Source organism: Panthera pardus, unplaced genomic scaffold (genome assembly GCF_024362965.1).
Source record: "Panthera pardus isolate Hobbes unplaced genomic scaffold, ASM2436296v1 HiC_scaffold_16, whole genome shotgun sequence".
Taxonomy (NCBI): Eukaryota; Metazoa; Chordata; class Mammalia; order Carnivora; family Felidae; genus Panthera; species Panthera pardus.
Genome location: NW_026526721.1, coordinates 83,484,466 through 83,502,325, shown reverse-complemented (window position 1 = coordinate 83,502,325; position 17,860 = coordinate 83,484,466). Strand labels below are relative to the sequence as shown.

The window sequence follows — 17,860 nt, the reverse complement described above, 5'->3', positions numbered from 1 at the left end:
TGTCTAGGCTCTGATATTAAAAACCTTAAGTATTTTGAGCAACTTTTTAAGAACTCATCAAAAATTATAAAAGCTCTGATAATGTGTGTCCCATAACTCAGATCACTAGGACTTTGTGACACTTCATGTATATCCTGTTACTAGATGATAGTACTTTTAAGTTGTTTGTAATTGACTTTTGGTAAGGCATCCTCAGTTTATTTCAGTGACTTCTTGATTTCCCATTAGTTATTTTGGTTCAATTTTTGTCTTTAATTTTTCTGTTTTAGAAAGGGCTAAGAACTCTGTGTATGGCCTATAAACAGTTGACATCTAAAGAGTATGAGGAAATAGATAGACGTCTCTTTGAAGCCAGAACTGCCTTGCAACAACGGGAAGAGAAATTGGCAGATGTCTTCCAATTCATAGAGAAAAATCTGATATTACTTGGAGCTACAGCAGTGGAAGACAGGTAAATATCAGACAAATAGGCAATATCCGTTTTTTCTCATAAGAATTTCCCTAGCCAAGTGTTTCTAATTTATGACATAAATTCCATTTATTAACATCCTATAATAATATATTTAAAATCAAAATAAATGGGTAATTTTTCCCATTCAGCAGATACAACACTTATTCTAGCCAGATACCTTAAATAGATGAATGAACTCAGCTATGTAGCTTTCCCTATAGGCTTGAATTTGTAGGCTACTACTCAGTATGGCATACAAAAGCTTTAAGCACCTGTTTAATGCTCCAGCTTCACTTCCCACCACTGCCTGCTTCCACATTATGCTTCAGCAGTACCAAACTGTCTGTAGTTCTCTGAACAACAGCTCTAGTTAAAACTGTTCTATTTTGTGCCTTTGTTCTCTGGCAGGGCTGTACGTTGTGCCTGGATAATTTCCCCCTTACCCATTTGTGAATATCTTTATAAAATATAGCTCAGATAGTACCCCCACTCCAGTAAGACCTTTCTTTACCCCTAACCGGATTAAAAACCTCTCCTTTGTGAAGTATCCATGTTTTGTAGGTAGTTCTGTGTTGTTCTTGTGGCAGTATAATTATTTCTTTAAAGACTTTCTCCTCTATTAGTTTGTGAATTCCTTAAGGCCTATTTAGTGTTTGTTCCTCATCACTTGTCTCTGTGTTTGCATTTTTTTAAATTTAGGTTTTCATTTACTTTTCAGTTGTCCTCATGAGATTTCTAAGACTCACCTGCGGTTATGTCATCCTTTGTTGTCCACCATTTGATTTTTGACCTACTGATGTGAGAAATTTTCTTATAAAAAAGAGAAAAATCTTCTAATTTCAAATTTAATATTTTCTAACAAAATAGGAGTTTATGAAGACTGTATACTTAGTTTAGTTCTATAAAAATCAACTTTGAAGATATACTCGTAAGATATAAAGTTGTGGATGTTATGTTAACCAGATGATGGCTAATTTGGTTATTCCTGTTTCTTCCCAAATGGGGGAAAAAATCAATTATATCACTGTACTATAACATTTTTAAGTCAGGGAGTCTAGAATTTACCTTATATGTACTAGGTAGTTTATAATTGAAATAGTCAAAAAGTATTCTTCTCACTACTAATGTTGTTTCTTTTATTTTCAGGCTACAAGATAGAGTTCGAGAAACTATTGAGGGATTAAGAATGGCTGGTATCAAAGTATGGGTACTAACCGGAGATAAACATGAAACAGCTGTTAGTGTGAGTTTATCATGTGGACATTTTCACAGAACCATGAACATCCTTGAACTTATAAACCAGAAATCAGACAGTCAATGTGCTGAACAATTGAGGCAGCTTGCCCGAAGGTAAGAATGTAATTATCTGGATCATGAGTTCAGGGGTCAGCAAACTATGGCTTCTGGGTCCAAGATGGCCCACTGCCTGTTTTTTATAGCCTGTGAGCTCAAAATAATTTTTATATTTTTAATGGTTGAAAAAGAATCCAAAGAAGAGAAATATTTTGATGTAAAAATTTATGAAATTCAAATTTAAATGCCTATAAATAAAGTTTTATCGTAACAGTTCCACAGTCATTCATTTACATATCATCAATAAAAAGTTTTTGCACTTCAGGACAGTTGGGTAGTTGTGACAGAGCCATTAGGAAGCACTTTTATCATTTCTCACTGCTGCTTGATTTACTACAGATCACAGTGACACCATTGTAACTCAGTAGTGTTTTGAGTGCCACACATATTGCCCTATGATATTTTGCTATATTTTTATTAGTAGTATTTATCCATCGTGTCCAAACAAGAAAAGAAAAATGGACTTTTAATATCAAACTGTTCATGCACAATGTAGTGTTGATTATTTTATTACCAAATTAGGAGTCACAGCACTGTGTTTATTACTCAGTGACACTTTAATATGCTACCTGTTTGAAAAGACATATTCAAAGATAAAATATAAAATCTCAATACAGATAGTTCTGTTGTGTTAAAATATAAAATCTCATTGCAGATCAGCATTAAAAGGTAGACTTTTGCAATTGATTTTGATGACGGGGAACATTAAACCTGAATTAAGCAAAATGTTATCTCCCCTGCCTCCTCCCCCGAAAGAAAAGATTTCCATTTCTTCTCACTGGTAGACTTGTATTACTTGAAAAATTATACTCAATTACTATTATTAAGTTTTTTTACTTAGTCCATAAAATTTTTGTCGAAATCTGTCTCCTCTATTTTAATAAAGTACCTGCATTATATTCTCAGTTCAGCCTCTTGGCCCACAAAATCTAAAATCTAAAATTGAAGTATTTACTTCTTTCTGTCTCTTTACAGAAAACACTTGCCAAATCCAGATCTAGTTCATATGACTAAACTAGGAAATTAATATACATTTTATTGTTCAGAGATAATTTCATAAGTATTTATACTCTAAATTCATTCTTTTTTTTTTCTAAATCTGTTTTTTATAGACAGATCAACTTTATTTAGGAGCCCCTTTAACAATCTCATTTTTCACAGTGATTTAAGGATTGCTTCAGTGTAAGCATTAGGGTTGTTCTGGTCTCCCACAGGTACCTGTCATTTGCAGCCTTCTGCTAATACAGAAAAACAGATGTGAAAAGATAGTGCCACAGTTTTCAGTGTACTTTCAGAGCTTTATTCATATTTGTTATACAGGCATTGATATAGTACTGAACTCTGGATTTCATCAAAGAAAAACTTAAGGGATGTTTTAAAGAGACAGTGCAACTCTCAGAAGGTTCTTTGCTTGAGTTCAAAAAAGCAATTGATCTAGGTAATTATACTATAATTTGGGAGTAGTGATGACACCATTGTGGCTGCTTAAACATTTAAGTACCATAATATCAACGAGAACTCCTTAACACGTAGAAATTAATTATTCAGAATCATTTACTTTATATATACTTTCTGAAATATTAATCCTGTATAAAAGTAACAAGTGTCCATTTAAAAAATACTGAATATGATGAATATATAATGGAATATACCATAATACAGCCATCTAAAGATAATTATTATTTGTGTTTTATTCTTCAAGTCTTCTATATATGTGCTCTTAGTGAATCTGTTAAGATTATGGATATTGTTTATCTTCCTTTTGTACAAAAGCTGTATTACAAAGTGAACATTCTGGTCTTTTTTAAGGCTTGCTATGTGAAATTTATATTTATTTTAGAGATACCATCTTTTTGGTAGAATATGTTTTCTGAGATAACCATATAAGTCAATAGGGTTTTGATTTACAGACTTCCAGTTCATGTCTATTCTAAAAATTTTTGGTGGAGCAAAGAATTCCATTCCTTTGAAAGCTTTACTTTGTATACCCATTCCTTCACAAACCTACCATTCGTTCACATATTGGTGGTCTGCTATCTAGAATTTGGAACACAAGTCATGTAAGGTGTATTGTTTACTCTCAGAATACTTTATTTTCTATGGGAAAAACAGAAATAAATATATTGTGATAGACCTATCACAACTGGATTGTAACAGGTAAGAACAGAAAGTTGTCGGTGGACAAAAGAGGGAAGCTTAGCCTAGACAACAGAGCTCTGTAGAAAAACTTAGGATTGTTGTCTCCTAAAAGAAATGTTAACTGGTCAGAGTAACCCCAGCAAACAAAAGGGGCAACATATGCAAATTTCCACAACTGAGAGATGGATTCATTCGAGGAGTTGACAGTAGTGAAGTATGGCCATAGAATACAGTAGATGGGAAGAGGGTATAGGCAGTATTAAGACATGAGGCTACAGAGATGAGCAGATGCTACCTATGTGCCAGATCTGTGAGGTGCTTTCCCATATTTCATAAATATTATCTCATGGATTGTGAGATAATATGGTGACTTATAAAGAGGAAACTTAATTTAGTGTGCTTAAGAAGTTTCCAGAGGAAAACTGATCTCTCCCACTCTTGGCTGCTACCCTTTGTTCTGAGTCATGGGCTCAGGTGGTACTTAGACTGAACACATTGGAAGCAGCAAAGGTTGCTAAATAAAGTTTGGCCAATAGGGAGGAAAAACAGTCAGTGTGGTGTTGCTTTCAGGTACATGACAATTAATAAAGAAAAATACATTTTTGAAAAGTTTATGTTGTAAAAGATAATTGTTTACCACTTATTAGTTACAGTGCAACACAGTAGTGATTAGGCATACTGTGAAAGACATCATTTTGACTTATAAAAGCTTTTTTGTAAGACTAAAATCTATCAATATATATTTAGTTTTTATAGTTTGCTGCTCATTTGATAGTTTTCTCACTTCTCACATAAAAAGGGAGAGTACAGGGGCACCTGGGTGGCTCAGTCAGTTAAGCATCTGACTTCTGATCTCAGCTCAGGTGATGATATCACAGTTAGTGAGCTCTAGCCCCGTGTCCCTTGTGATAGTGTCTGCACTGATAGGAGCCTGCTTGGGATTTTCTCTCTGCCCCTCCCCCACTTTCACGTGTGTGCCCACTCTCTCTCAAAATAAATGAACTGAAAAAAAAAAAAGGTAAAAATGAAGGGTTCAGTTACTGTGGAAAACAATATGGAGGTTCCTCAAAAACTAAAAATAGAACTACTGTGTGATCCAGCAATCCCACTTCTGGATATATTCAAGGAAAATGCAGTCACTATCTGAAATTTGCACCCCCCCCCCCCCCCCCATGAATGCATGTTCATTGCAGCATTATTCACAGTAGCCAAGAATGGAAACAACCTAATGTCTGTTGTCGGATGAATGGATAAAGAAAATGTGTGTCTATATAAACTCATGTAAATACACACACAGGAATATTATTCAGCTATAAAAAAGAAAGAAATATTTTTGTGACAACATGGATGGACCTTGAGAGCAGTATGCTAAGTGAAATAAGTCAGGCAGAGACAGACAAATACAAATGGAATCTAAAAAAGGTGAACTCATAGAAACAGAGTAGAATGGTGGTTTCCAAAGCTAGGGTGTAGGGAAAATGGGGAGATGATGGTCAAAGGGTACAAACTTCTACCTTACATATAAGATGAATGAGTTCTGGAATTCTAATATAAGGCATGGTGACTATAATTAACAGTACTGTATTATATACTTAAGAATTGTTAAGAGAGTAGATCTTAAATTTGTCACCACACAAAAAGATGATAATTAGGGGCGCCTGGGTGGCTCAGTCGGTTAAGCGGCCGACTTCGGCTCAGGTCATGATCTCGCTGTCTGTGAGTTCGAGCCCGCGTCGGGCTCTGTGCTGACAGCTCGGAGCCTGGAGCCTGTTTCAGATTCTGTGTCTCCCTCTCTCTGACCCTCCCCCGTTCATGCTCTGTCTCTCTCTGTCTCAAAAATAAATAAACGTTAAAAAAAATTTTTTTAAAACAAAAAGATGATAATTACATGAGGGGATGGAGATGTACTCATACAACATATGCTCACAGGGCGATGCTATCCATGTTCCACCATAGTACTATCTGGCATTACATAGAATCCAATGTAGGGGTTAATATCAAAAGACAGTTATGATTCCTTTATTCCTTCTTGCTCACATGGTAAATCTATCTCATGAATTTTCCTGAACATTGTTGATTTCATTTACTTTTTTAAATTAGGACTTCCTAAATGTATAACTAATAATTGTATATTTTTGTAAGATTTTTCTACACTTCAGGAAAATATCCTAAGAATTATATGCTTTATAATTCCCATTTTAGAAAATATACTCTATCAGGTCATTGTAAAATTGAATATCATATGTTTTATTCATCATATCAGTCACTCTCAGTTTTGCTTAATCTCAGCTTTCAGGTAATATAACTCCATTTCTTCCCTGACATATCAGTTTTGTAACAATAAAGTCTGCGGGTAAATGGTCCATCTTTTCATAAGAATTTTTTGTTTACTAGATGTATATAAATAATATGGTTTCAAAGTATTTTACAGAGAATATAATTATTTTCTCGTAGAATTAAAGAGGATCATGTGATTCAGCATGGGCTGGTGGTAGATGGGACTAGCCTGTCTCTTGCACTCAGGGAGCATGAAAAACTATTTATGGAAGTTTGCAGAAATTGTTCAGCTGTACTGTGCTGTCGTATGGCACCACTGCAAAAAGCAAAGGTATGTTTGTATTATAAAGCGTTCCATAAAGATACTGAGATCTAAAAGTACTCTTTAAGGTTAATGCCTTATCTAGTCCTATTTGGTAGTATGCAGCATATGACTCTTAGTCACTTCTCACATTATGAATTTTAACCATGTACGTTAGACCTTTGAAATTTTCAAAATGAATATTAGTTTCAGCTATTCATAATGACCTACAAAGTCTTCTATGGGTGGCAGTTTGTGATTTTGCTGAGACACAAACTGAACTTTGATAACTACAGTTTCATAAGTTAGTTACTTAACTGGCGAGGAGGTCTGGAAGACTTCTGTTCTTCTGCAACTTCAGGTTGTTCTGTGGAGCACGGCTTATTTTTGCACTCTCCCAAAGTGATAATTTTCTGTTCAAAGTGGCTATTAAGTGATAAAACTTTAGTGAAAAGTTTAAAAGCCAATTATCTTATGATTTGAAGCTATATACCCAAAATATTAAAATGTTAGCTAACAAATGAAAGGCTATACAAGTATTTTTTATAACTTGATTTAAAATTTGGGTCTTATACTATATCTTTCACAAATTTCTTTTGAAATGCACACCTACACACTGATTGTTTCTCATATGGGTCTAATGACATCCAGCATTGTTTTACTTCATGGAATTTTATTAAAATGCCTATATTATTGTAATTCACGTACCCAGTCTGTGGAGACTACAGTTGGAGACCAAATAGAGCTAATGCCTAGGTTCTTTATAAATGTGTGTTCAAGAATTCCAAAGAAACCTTTCTTTTAATTTTATTGAATTTAATCTTGATTGCTTTTTTAAATTTCTTAAATTTTATGACAAGAGAAAATAATTACCTTCCCTCTATCAAATAAAAAGAATAGTTACTTGAGAAAGAGAAAATTTTGCCTGACAAAGTTCAATTAAGTGTAATTATTTTTTAACACAATTAAGTTTTTTACACTTTTAAGCTGTATTTAAAAGAGACTTGCTTCCCATCAAAAAATCCAAAGATAATATTCTCTTTTGCTATGTAATTTCTAAAAAACATTCCTAACATCTCCTCAAAAAATGAACTCCATTGAAAATTACTGTCTAATACAAAATTGACTTTTTTCATTATTCAACTGTTCTTGTAACAGTCATTTCAGATAAATGACTATATAAATACAAGAAAATTGAAATTTTATAATAACTAATTAGTTATATGTCTTTCAGGTAATAAGACTGATAAAAATCTCACCTGAGAAACCTATAACATTGGCTGTTGGTGATGGTGCTAATGATGTAAGCATGATACAAGAAGCACATGTTGGCATAGGTGATTGATTTTTTTTCCTGAATTTTTAAAATTGGTATAATTATTTGGTGATTTTGAATTTTCCTTTTGTAGGCTAAAATGCAGTATCAAATATATGAATGCAATGTGGTAATATATCACTGTATCTGCATCAGAAGAAGCCCATTATAATTAAGCCCAATATTTAGGATATTTTAATTCCAAAGTTTCAAGGACATAAATACCATGTTGGTGAATTTTATCTCTGCCAGTTCTCCTTCATAATAAAGTAGCTTTATTTTGCCGTGTTGTACCTTTTAAAGTACTTTCTCACATTTTTCTATAATTTTTAAACTCTAAATTTGTAATTTATGTAGTTGCCCTCATGGTTGCAATTCTTTTAGAGTGTTGTTATTATTTCCTGTCTTTTTCAGTCTAAAGATTCTGTAACTCGTTCTAATGACAATTTTAGAAATAATAAATTATATCAAACCATTATAATATATATATTCAAGTAGTTTTCCTTTTTATTTAAATGTTTGTTTATTTTTGAGAGAGAGGAGGAGTGAGGGAGGGACAGAGAGGGAGACAGGATCCAAAGCAGGCTCCGCACTGACAGCAGAGAGGCCCATGTGGGGCTCAGATTCACAAACTGTGAGATCATGACCTGAGCCAAAGTTGGACCCTTAACTGACTGAGCCACCTAGGCACCCCTCAAATAATTTTCTAACTTAATAAACTTTGTTCTAATTTCTTTTCTATTTTTGCCTAAAATTTTTGTTTTATTTAGACTAATACCATTTTATTATATTTAAATTATCAGTCATTTACTGTTTAAACCATATTCTGAGCTGCCTTCCTAAATAACTTTGTTATGCAAATACAGAAGCAAAGGAGAAAAGTATGGAGGTTTTTTTAATGAAGGATAAAATTTTAGAATTAGAAAAAAGGCTAATTCCTCTTCTGGAATAACCTCTGTAATGTCCTGTGATAGGTAGTTCTCAGGTCTAATATTTCCAGTGTAGCTCTCAAATCAATTCTTCACTTTTCATTTTGAAACTTAATTTTCTTTCTAGTTTGTGTACTGTTGTTTACCATAAATTTCCATAACAATTTGATGATAACTTCCTATACCTTCCTATTAAAGGCATAAAAAGCTACAGTAGTTACAACAATTTGATTCTAGTATAACAGAAAGTCCAGTGAGTAGGATACATGGAAACATCTGGAAATTTAGTTTTTAAAAAAAGGAGATGTTTCAAATAAGTAGGGAAACAAGTTATTTGATAAAAAAAATACTAATATAACTGATTTGGTTATTTGGGAGGAAAAAAAAGTTGGGTCTCTGTTGCTTAGAGCCAAACAAATACCAGAATGATTATATATTTTAAAAATTTTAAAGACCACAAAAAGGAATGGAAGAAAAAAATTTAATGAATAATCTTGTAATTTGAGGTATGGAAGGATCTAATTTTTAGGAAAGAAAGAAAAAGAAAGAAAGAACAAAAGAGAAAGAAAGAAAGAAAGAAAGAAAGAAAGAAAGAAAGAAAGAAAGAAAGAAAGAAAAAGAAAGAAAGGCATTGTAAAGGGAATGATCAGTATGTCTGGCAGAAGTAAATATACCCAAATTCAAATTTTAAACATGAAACTAATAAAGAACATTTGCATGGGTGCCTGGGTAGCTCAGTCAGTTAAGCTTCTGACTCTTGATTTCGACTCAGGTTATGATCCCATGGTTTGTGGGATCTAGACTTGCATCAGACCTTGTGCTAACAGTGCAGAGCCTGCTTGGGATTTGATTTCTCTCTCTCTCCTTCTCTCTCTCTCTTTCTCTCTCTCTCTCTCTCTCTCTCTCTCTCTCTCTCTCTCTCTCTCTCTCTTTTCTCTCCTTCCCCAACTCTCATGCACACGTGCTCTCTCTCTCTCAAAATAAAATAAACATTTTTTTTAAATTAAGATGAGTATTAAATGCATGAAAAAAAGTGTTCAGCTCACTCAAAAAAAAAATTACCTATTAGTAATTACCTATCAGTTAAAATTACCTATCAGATTGGCAAAATTACAAAGTTGGGTAAAACTTGGAATTGGCAAAGGTTAGAATTAGCAAATCCTCATGTACAGTATTAGGGGGAGTGTAAATTGGTATACCCTGCATTATTATGTATAATAGAATTTTAAATGTGTACCTATTGACCTAGCAGTTATGCATCTAGGAATTTCTTTTAAGAAAATGAATAAAGGGACGCCTGGGTGGCTCAGCTGGTTAAGCGTCCAACTCTTGATTTCAGTTCAGGTCATGATCTTGAGGTTCTTGAGATCAAGCCCCACGTGGGGCTCCACACTGTGTGGAGCCTGCTTGGTTTTCTCTCTGCCCTTCACCCACACACACACAAACTCTCTCTCTCAAAATAAATTAAAAACATTTTTAACAAATGAATAGTTAACATAGTTAGATGTTATAAAAACAATGTCCATAATGTATTAAGTGACAATAACAGATTATAAAACAAATAATCTCGTTTTGTACATTTGTTTGTGTATATATTAAATACACACAAAAAATGCAGAAGGAAAAATTCTTAAAGGATATAGACCAAAAATAGTGGTCTTCTCTAGATGTTATAAATGTAAGTGATGATCTATACCTAGCCATTTTGGAAATTTTTTTTATTACAAAAATAAAAAATTATAATTTTGAAAAATGATTTTTCAAAGCTGTTTCCAGATTGAAAAAACAAACTTGGCAAGAACTCTTTTGAAACCTAAAGGATTACTGTAACCTTAAAAATGTACTCATATTTATCAGATAAAATTATGTACTGATTTCAAGTGATATTGTGGACACTTATTTTAAAAAGCACATTTTATCCAGCCTAGATTAGATAAATTAACAAAGGGAGCAAGATTGTCACATTAAACATTTAAAATATTTATATACTTGGCATTTGTTCAAAATGTGCACATAGATAATCTGGTGAATTGCTATTTCATGCGTAACTTTTATCTAGATGCAGTCGTAGAAAGGTAAGAAGTTGTGAGTGTGCTAGCTTTTCTCACTATTAATTACCTTTGCAAGAATTTTCAGCAAACAGTGCATACAGTTTTTTTTTTTTTTTAAGTTTATTTTGAGAGAGAGAGAAAGACAGCGTGTATGTGGGGAAGGGGCAGAGAGAAAGGGAAAGAAAGAATCCCAAGCATGCTCTGTGCTACCAGCATGGAGCCTGACAAGGGGCTTGATTCCAGGAACTGTGAGATTATGACCTGAGCCAAAATCAGGGGTCTGATGCTTACTCACTGAGCCTACCAGATGCCCTCAATGCGTACAACTTTTTTAAGTCTTCATTTGCTCTGTGTAATGTTTGTTAGTTATATTTATTGAAATATTTCATGCCATTTGAATCCAGTAATAAAATCAGGGCTTCCATTTTAAATAATCAAATTCAATCAATAAGTAAAGAGCACATTTTGTTTGACTTATGTGCGAAAGTTTTAAAACCATTAAACTTAATGCTCATTTTTGCTAGGTTCTAATCATTCAATTTGGATTTTTTTTATGTTCATTGGAAATTAACAAAGTTAAAGCTGTTTTATAGCACTTTCTCCATTAGAAATCTGTTAACTAGTACTTTGTGTCTATTAGTGTAAAACTTGATGTTCTTATTAGATCCTTAACTTTCAACATTATTTTTATATTCATTGTATTTTATTATATTTTGAGTCTTTGACACTTGATGTTACATACCTGGTATGTATTGTAGATTTGTTTTAATTATGTATTTGATTTAAGTGGAGCAACCTTTTGGGAATCTTCTATCCACTCTATATTGGGAAATAGTGCTCCCAAGCCCAGGTTCAACTGCTATAGATAATTAAGATATTTGTAGTTAAATTATCAAAATCACACTTCTCAGTTATCAATGAACTTGCCTTTTTGTCTTCTTTATTACAGGAATCATGGGTAAAGAAGGAAGACAAGCTGCAAGAAACAGTGACTATGCAATAGCTAGATTTAAATTCCTCTCCAAATTGCTTTTTGTTCATGGTCATTTTTATTATATTAGAATAGCTACCCTTGTACAGTATTTTTTTTATAAGGTGAGTTTCATGGAGATATATATAACCATTTACTGACAGTAATTTGAGGTTTTAATTTAAGGTATGTGATTGCCATTCAAATTATTCTTAAAAATTGTTTCTATAAGTAAAAATAACAGTTTATGGGATATACTTTGATTATTTTGTCATAAATCTAATGTGTAGTACAGAAAGAAAATCTGCGGTTGCCTGAGGCCAGGGGTGCAGGTGATAGCACTGACTGGAAAGGGATATAAGAGAACTTTGCATGATAGAAAAAGCTCTCTAATTTGATTGTGGTGGTGGTTACTTGGGTGCATAAATTTGTTAGCATCAAAATTCACACTTAAAATTGATAATTTTATTCTATGCAAATTAAAACATACTTAATTTGATTTCTTTCATGTTATTTTTTCCTGAGCCAGTAATAAGTTTTAATTTAGGTCCAGTACAGTGGTTTCAAGCAGAGGTTCTTCATCCTTTTTGTGCCAAGAATGACCTTTTGGTAGTCTAGTAAGATGTATAAACTACTCATTAGAGGGGTTTTATATGCATAAAATAAGATACATTTTAGGATTACAGGGAAACTAATTATGTTGAAATACCATTCTCTCTCTTAACCCTTTTTGGGAAGGTATACTTCAAGGGAACCCATGTTAGGAGCTCCTGAATACCAAGATATTTAATACAATATATAGTGTTCTATATTGCATATATTCTATAAATAATATCTATAAGCCAATGAAAGAACACAGGTAGATTGCATATTGCTAATAAATGATGGCCACCTTATTATAGCTTTTCTATCTTATCATAACTTTTGCTATGATATAAGTGCAATAAAACCTTGGTTTGTGAGCATAATTCATTCCAGAAACAGGCTTGTAATCCAGAGCACTTTATCAAAGCAAATTTCAAAAACCATTGGCAGAGTTGTGATCATATGACATTCAGTATCGCATACTACTCATATTGCAAGACATTGCTCATTTATCAAGTTAGAATTTATTAGAAATGTTTGCTCATCTTGCAGACCAAGTTACTCACAATCCAAGGTTTTATACTGTATATTGAAATGGAAAGATGTTTCCATAATTCCATTTATTATTTTAAATATTTTTATTTAAAAGCTATTAAGCCCTAAGGTTTAAATGTTTATTTTATTTATTTTTGAGAGAGAGTGTGTGAGCAGGGAAGGGGCAGAGAGAGAGAGGGAGAGAGAATCCGAAGCAGGCTCCGTGCTGTCAGCACAGAGCCTGATATGGGGTTGGAACTCCCAAACCGTTGAGATCATGACCTGGGACGAAATCAAGAGTCGCATGCTTAACTGACTGAGCCACCAAGGTGCCCATAACCCTATAGTTTAAATAAACTGTACTTATTGTATTATATATGAAAAGTATGGAATAATAGCTGGAAGGCTGTAAATTCAAAATTATGGCATTGTTTAGCAATAAGAGCCCAAGGGATTTTCATTCTGACATTTGAAGTACTGCTTAGAATTCTTTTAGAAATTTTAAATAAGGGAACAAGTTCCTATGAGTAGATCTTCTACTTACCATATCAGAAATTGTGTTCTGGACTCTTTAATAACCATTCTTAGAAATTATTTCCCTTTTAGACCCAAATATTTTAATTATTTCCGTTTAATCTTGTTTTTCAGAATGTGTGCTTTATCACACCCCAATTTTTATATCAGTTCTACTGTTTGTTTTCTCAACAAGTAAGTAAATAGAAGCTTTTGATTTATCCTTTTAGAATAAGGTGTGTGTATTCAGTTTTTGATAGTTGGAGGGACTTTTTACATTTTTCCTAGTCCTACAAATAAATAGACAAAAATTCCCTAATTAGTGTATTTGATCAGTATAAAATTGATAATATTTATTCTGATTTTCAGTTTGAAGTGAATGTTAATACCAAAATATATTTTAATTCTAGATGTTTTCTAAAAAATAAGTATTAACTCTTAACAGCTTATGAGAGAATTTTGGTAACTTTTTCAACTTACATGTAATATTTCTGTAAGCTCTATATTAAGCCATGTTAGAGTAACTATTGGGGGATTACCTCATTATTTATTTTTTGACTCACAGAGTTTTTTTGGATGGGGAAGGAAGTTTAGTGATTGAGTCCAGGAATGATATATAGACTTTATCTCAGTAATGAACTGTAAATAACTGGTAGAGCCACCAGGAATGCTAGTTTGAAAAGTGTTCTGAAGCTACAGGCTCAGAGAGAAACCCTGTAATCAGGTAGTAGTAGCTATAATGAGCACATGTGGGTCTTTGGTTGTACACACGTCACATATTTGCCATCTACTCTGTTTTATTCTATGGAAAATGAAATTGAAATCCACAGAAATTAAGTAACTTGCCATGATCACATAGCTACGAAGTTAATAACTAAACCATACTAGGATCTGCTTTTGACTAATTGAGCACCCTTTTTACATACCACATTATACATCTCTAATTAAGATATTTGTTCTAATTTATTGAAATAATAAGAGCCTGATTATCTTAGGTTTTTCTTTAGCTGTCTCTATCCTTAATCCTGTTTTTGCTTCCATTTACAACCTGTGGCTCTAAATTTCAAGTATCTGCTTGGTCATTGATTGCCAGTAATAATGTTTGCTTACTTGAATGAATTAGAGAATGCTAGGTCTATAAGTAGACCTAATCTATTTTGATTAGGTTTTCAGGGAATTTACAGTATAATTTGAGACAGTATTAATAACAATAAAAACAATAAATGAAGTGTACGCAAAGTGCGAGGCATTTAGTACCAATAGTAGCACAGACAGCTGTTTAGAAGAGGACGTTTGATCATCAAGAACTTGAGCCAATGTTTAAAGTTTCATGGATCATACCTTAAAGGAAATGTAGGACTTAGATGGGAAGACAGAGTCATAAAAGCAAAACTGTATGTTTTCCCTACCAAAGGAATAGTAAAAAGCCTAAGATGCATGCAGGAGAATTGTGTAAAAACGACATCTCAATGACCACATTGTGGAGAATCTTGAAATGTAGCTCCAATTCACTGTAATTCCAGATCACTTGACATAACAAAGTGTTCCAATTCCCACAAAGAATATAAATCTAGGAATATTATGTGTTTGTGTCTATGTAAGAAACAAATTGGAATTACTAAATTGGATTTTTGTGTAAATTGAGAAAGCTATATAATTTTTATGCTTATTTCCAGTAGGCTTCTTTGTGATCATATGCATAACTAATACACAGTTTAGAATCTCAAAATTCCCACCAATTTCTCTTTCTAGACACTGTATGACAGCGTGTACCTGACTTTATACAATATTTGTTTTACTTCCCTACCTATACTGATATATAGTCTGTTGGAACAGCATATAGACCCTCACGTATTACAGAGCAAGCCTACCCTCTATCGGTAAGTATTTTCCGGTATTAAATGTCCATAACAGTTCTGAGTATAAAAAGTGTGTTACGTAGTTACCAATTTTTGAAAGCATCCTATAAATAAGCAAATATATTAGGCAGTATCTCGGTGATTAATATTTTACTAAGGAAGTATTTTAGTTTATGGTTTATAGTTATTGGATATCAAAGAAAAATTTAATAACTTTTCCATTGTTTTTAGAAATGAACACTTTTGTACTAGGAATGCATTGGGCAGTTGTTTAATTTGCATTTACTGTTGCAAACCAGTAATACTCCATTTTATGTGCACAAAAGAAGTTATTTAGTAATTGGTTGTCTCCAGAGTTTCTAAAAAATTAGTTTATTTTCTAACGTTGACAAATTAATAAGTCATAATCAATGCAAAATTCAGGGTTGAGGACATTAATTCCTATTCCAGATCTTCTGGGTTATCCCTGCTTCCCCAGAACCAAGTAAGTAATCACAGAGATGTGGAACTATTCCTGAAGACCAGTTTATGGTTCCCAAGTTAACCTGATGTCCACTCTTACAGAGGTATTCAGTCATCCCGAAATGGCAATGACTCACTTTGATTTCCCAGGATATCTAGGACTGGGCTTGACCTAAGATTACCACAAACTGCTCTTCCTTCCAGCCTTTGGTGGATATGAAATCGATTAGGAGCCTCAATGCTGAACCAAACTCAAATGACTCCACTAAAAACAGATAGTCATAGCAGAGTGACTGTTCACAACAGAATATACTGCAGATAGATCAACTTTTAACAATTAAGCTGAATTATTATGCCTATATCATGTTTTTTTTCTAAATGAGAAAATGTTTTTAAATATATTACATGAACTATAAGCTGCTACACAGATGTGTATTATAAACAGTGATTTGTAAATTCAGGTGTATACTTTCTGCTAATATTTTTAAGCAATTTTAAATTAAATATCCTTCTTGTTTTTTCATTGTGAATTTGTAACAATAATTTAGTATGGAAATAATAAACATGAATCCTACCATGTTCCTTTTTCTCTCTTTTTTTTTTTTTTTAATATACAGAGACATTAGTAAAAACCGTCAACTAAGCATTAAAACATTTCTTTATTGGACCATCCTGGGTTTCAGTCATGCCTTTATTTTCTTTTTTGGATCCTATTTTCTAATTGGAAAAGATATATCTCTGCTTGGAAATGGCCAGGTAAAATATATCATTTTTTAAAGAATATTTGTTAATAATTTCATTTAGTCTGATCTCATAACTTTCTCTCATAAAAAATAAAAGTAAAATTCAATTCAAATTATAAAATTGTAGGTATTAAGTTAAAATGCAATTGTATAAAGATTTCAAAAGTTAAAAGCATTACAGTATAGTCTTAATATGAAACTCAAGTTACTAGGCAGTTTTGCTATTAAATTAATTCACACGAGGGGATATATCCTTGCATGCTGTTTGCTTTAGGATTGTGTCTTAATAATAATTGCTGTCTATTTAGTGCTTACTATTTTGCTAAGAGTTTTACATGTTCCATCTCCATTAATTGTCACGATAATCCTATTGGAGAGATACTGTGACCTGCATTTTTCATATGAGAAATGAGGACTTGGTGTTTAGTTTTTTGCTTTTAATCATGTGAATTTTTCTTTCTTTTTTTTTTTTTTTTTTTTTTTTTTTTGGTATGCTTAGGAAGTGGCCATTGTTACTGTGTCCTGATCGGAGAGCTTATTTGACTTCTGGCTGAATTAGGCCTCTCTTTCTAGGCTTAGCTAAATGAGTTACGAGGAAAGGAAGTGACAGCAGTGGTACTGTGGTAAATTGGAAATGCTTGTCGCCTTTAGTTTCCCTTTCCCACTGGCAGTACTTAAGCATTGAAGAATATATTTTGAGACACAGAGATACAAGATTCGCAATTGGGAGAATATGAAGTTTTATCTGTTTGGCAAATATTTATTAAGGACCAAGCATACTGTGTACTATACTAGGTTCTGGATATGTGATACGTGAGATTAACTAAACATGCTTGGTCATGGAGCATAGAGTCGTGTGAGATACAAAAAATAAGCAAATAAAATATCCAAGTGCAATGAAGGAAATGGATTTCAATTGTACAGAGGTTTTTTTTAGCCATTCCTTTAAGATGTAGTGCAGGAACATACATGCATTCACTTTTGAGGACATGTTTAGCCTGATTTGGACAAAAATATGATCTTGTACAGTATAAAGATTACGGCACTTCCCAAATACTACCTTTTATTGAGTTATTTCTTTGTGCCAACTGTGTGTGGTAGCTTATTAAATTATAATAACTCTGTGAGGAAAATATCATTACTTTTTGCATATTAGAAAATTAACCTTGGAGAGGTTAAGAAATTTGCCTCAGGTCACACCATAAATAAATTACAAGAACAGAATTCAGACTCAGATCTCTGTGACTTCAAAGCCTGTGTGCTTAGCCATGATCCTAAGTTCCTTTGAGAAACAAGTTATTAGCCCAGTGCCTTTGTGCACAATAGTGCCACCTGTGCAAGGACCATCAAACTTACAGATAGTATGCCCATTGCTACC

The 17,860-nt window shown here is 33.0% G+C and overlaps 1 protein-coding gene across 7 annotated transcripts in view; it reads left to right on the top strand.

Moving 5' to 3' along the window:
* Positions 1-17,860, top strand: part of ATP11B (ATPase phospholipid transporting 11B (putative)) — a 126,700-nt gene that overhangs the window by 77,873 nt on the left and 30,967 nt on the right. For all 7 annotated transcript variants that reach the window (XM_019463268.2, XM_019463267.2, XM_019463269.2 and 4 more), the window contains exons 18-25: positions 270-451; positions 1,598-1,801; positions 6,398-6,551; positions 7,756-7,858; positions 11,766-11,911; positions 13,554-13,613; positions 15,171-15,298; positions 16,357-16,495. In XM_019463268.2, coding sequence (XP_019318813.1) covers positions 270-451; positions 1,598-1,801; positions 6,398-6,551; positions 7,756-7,858; positions 11,766-11,911; positions 13,554-13,613; positions 15,171-15,298; positions 16,357-16,495 — 1,116 coding nt within the window. The remainder of the gene's footprint in view (positions 1-269; positions 452-1,597; positions 1,802-6,397; positions 6,552-7,755; positions 7,859-11,765; positions 11,912-13,553; positions 13,614-15,170; positions 15,299-16,356; positions 16,496-17,860) is intronic.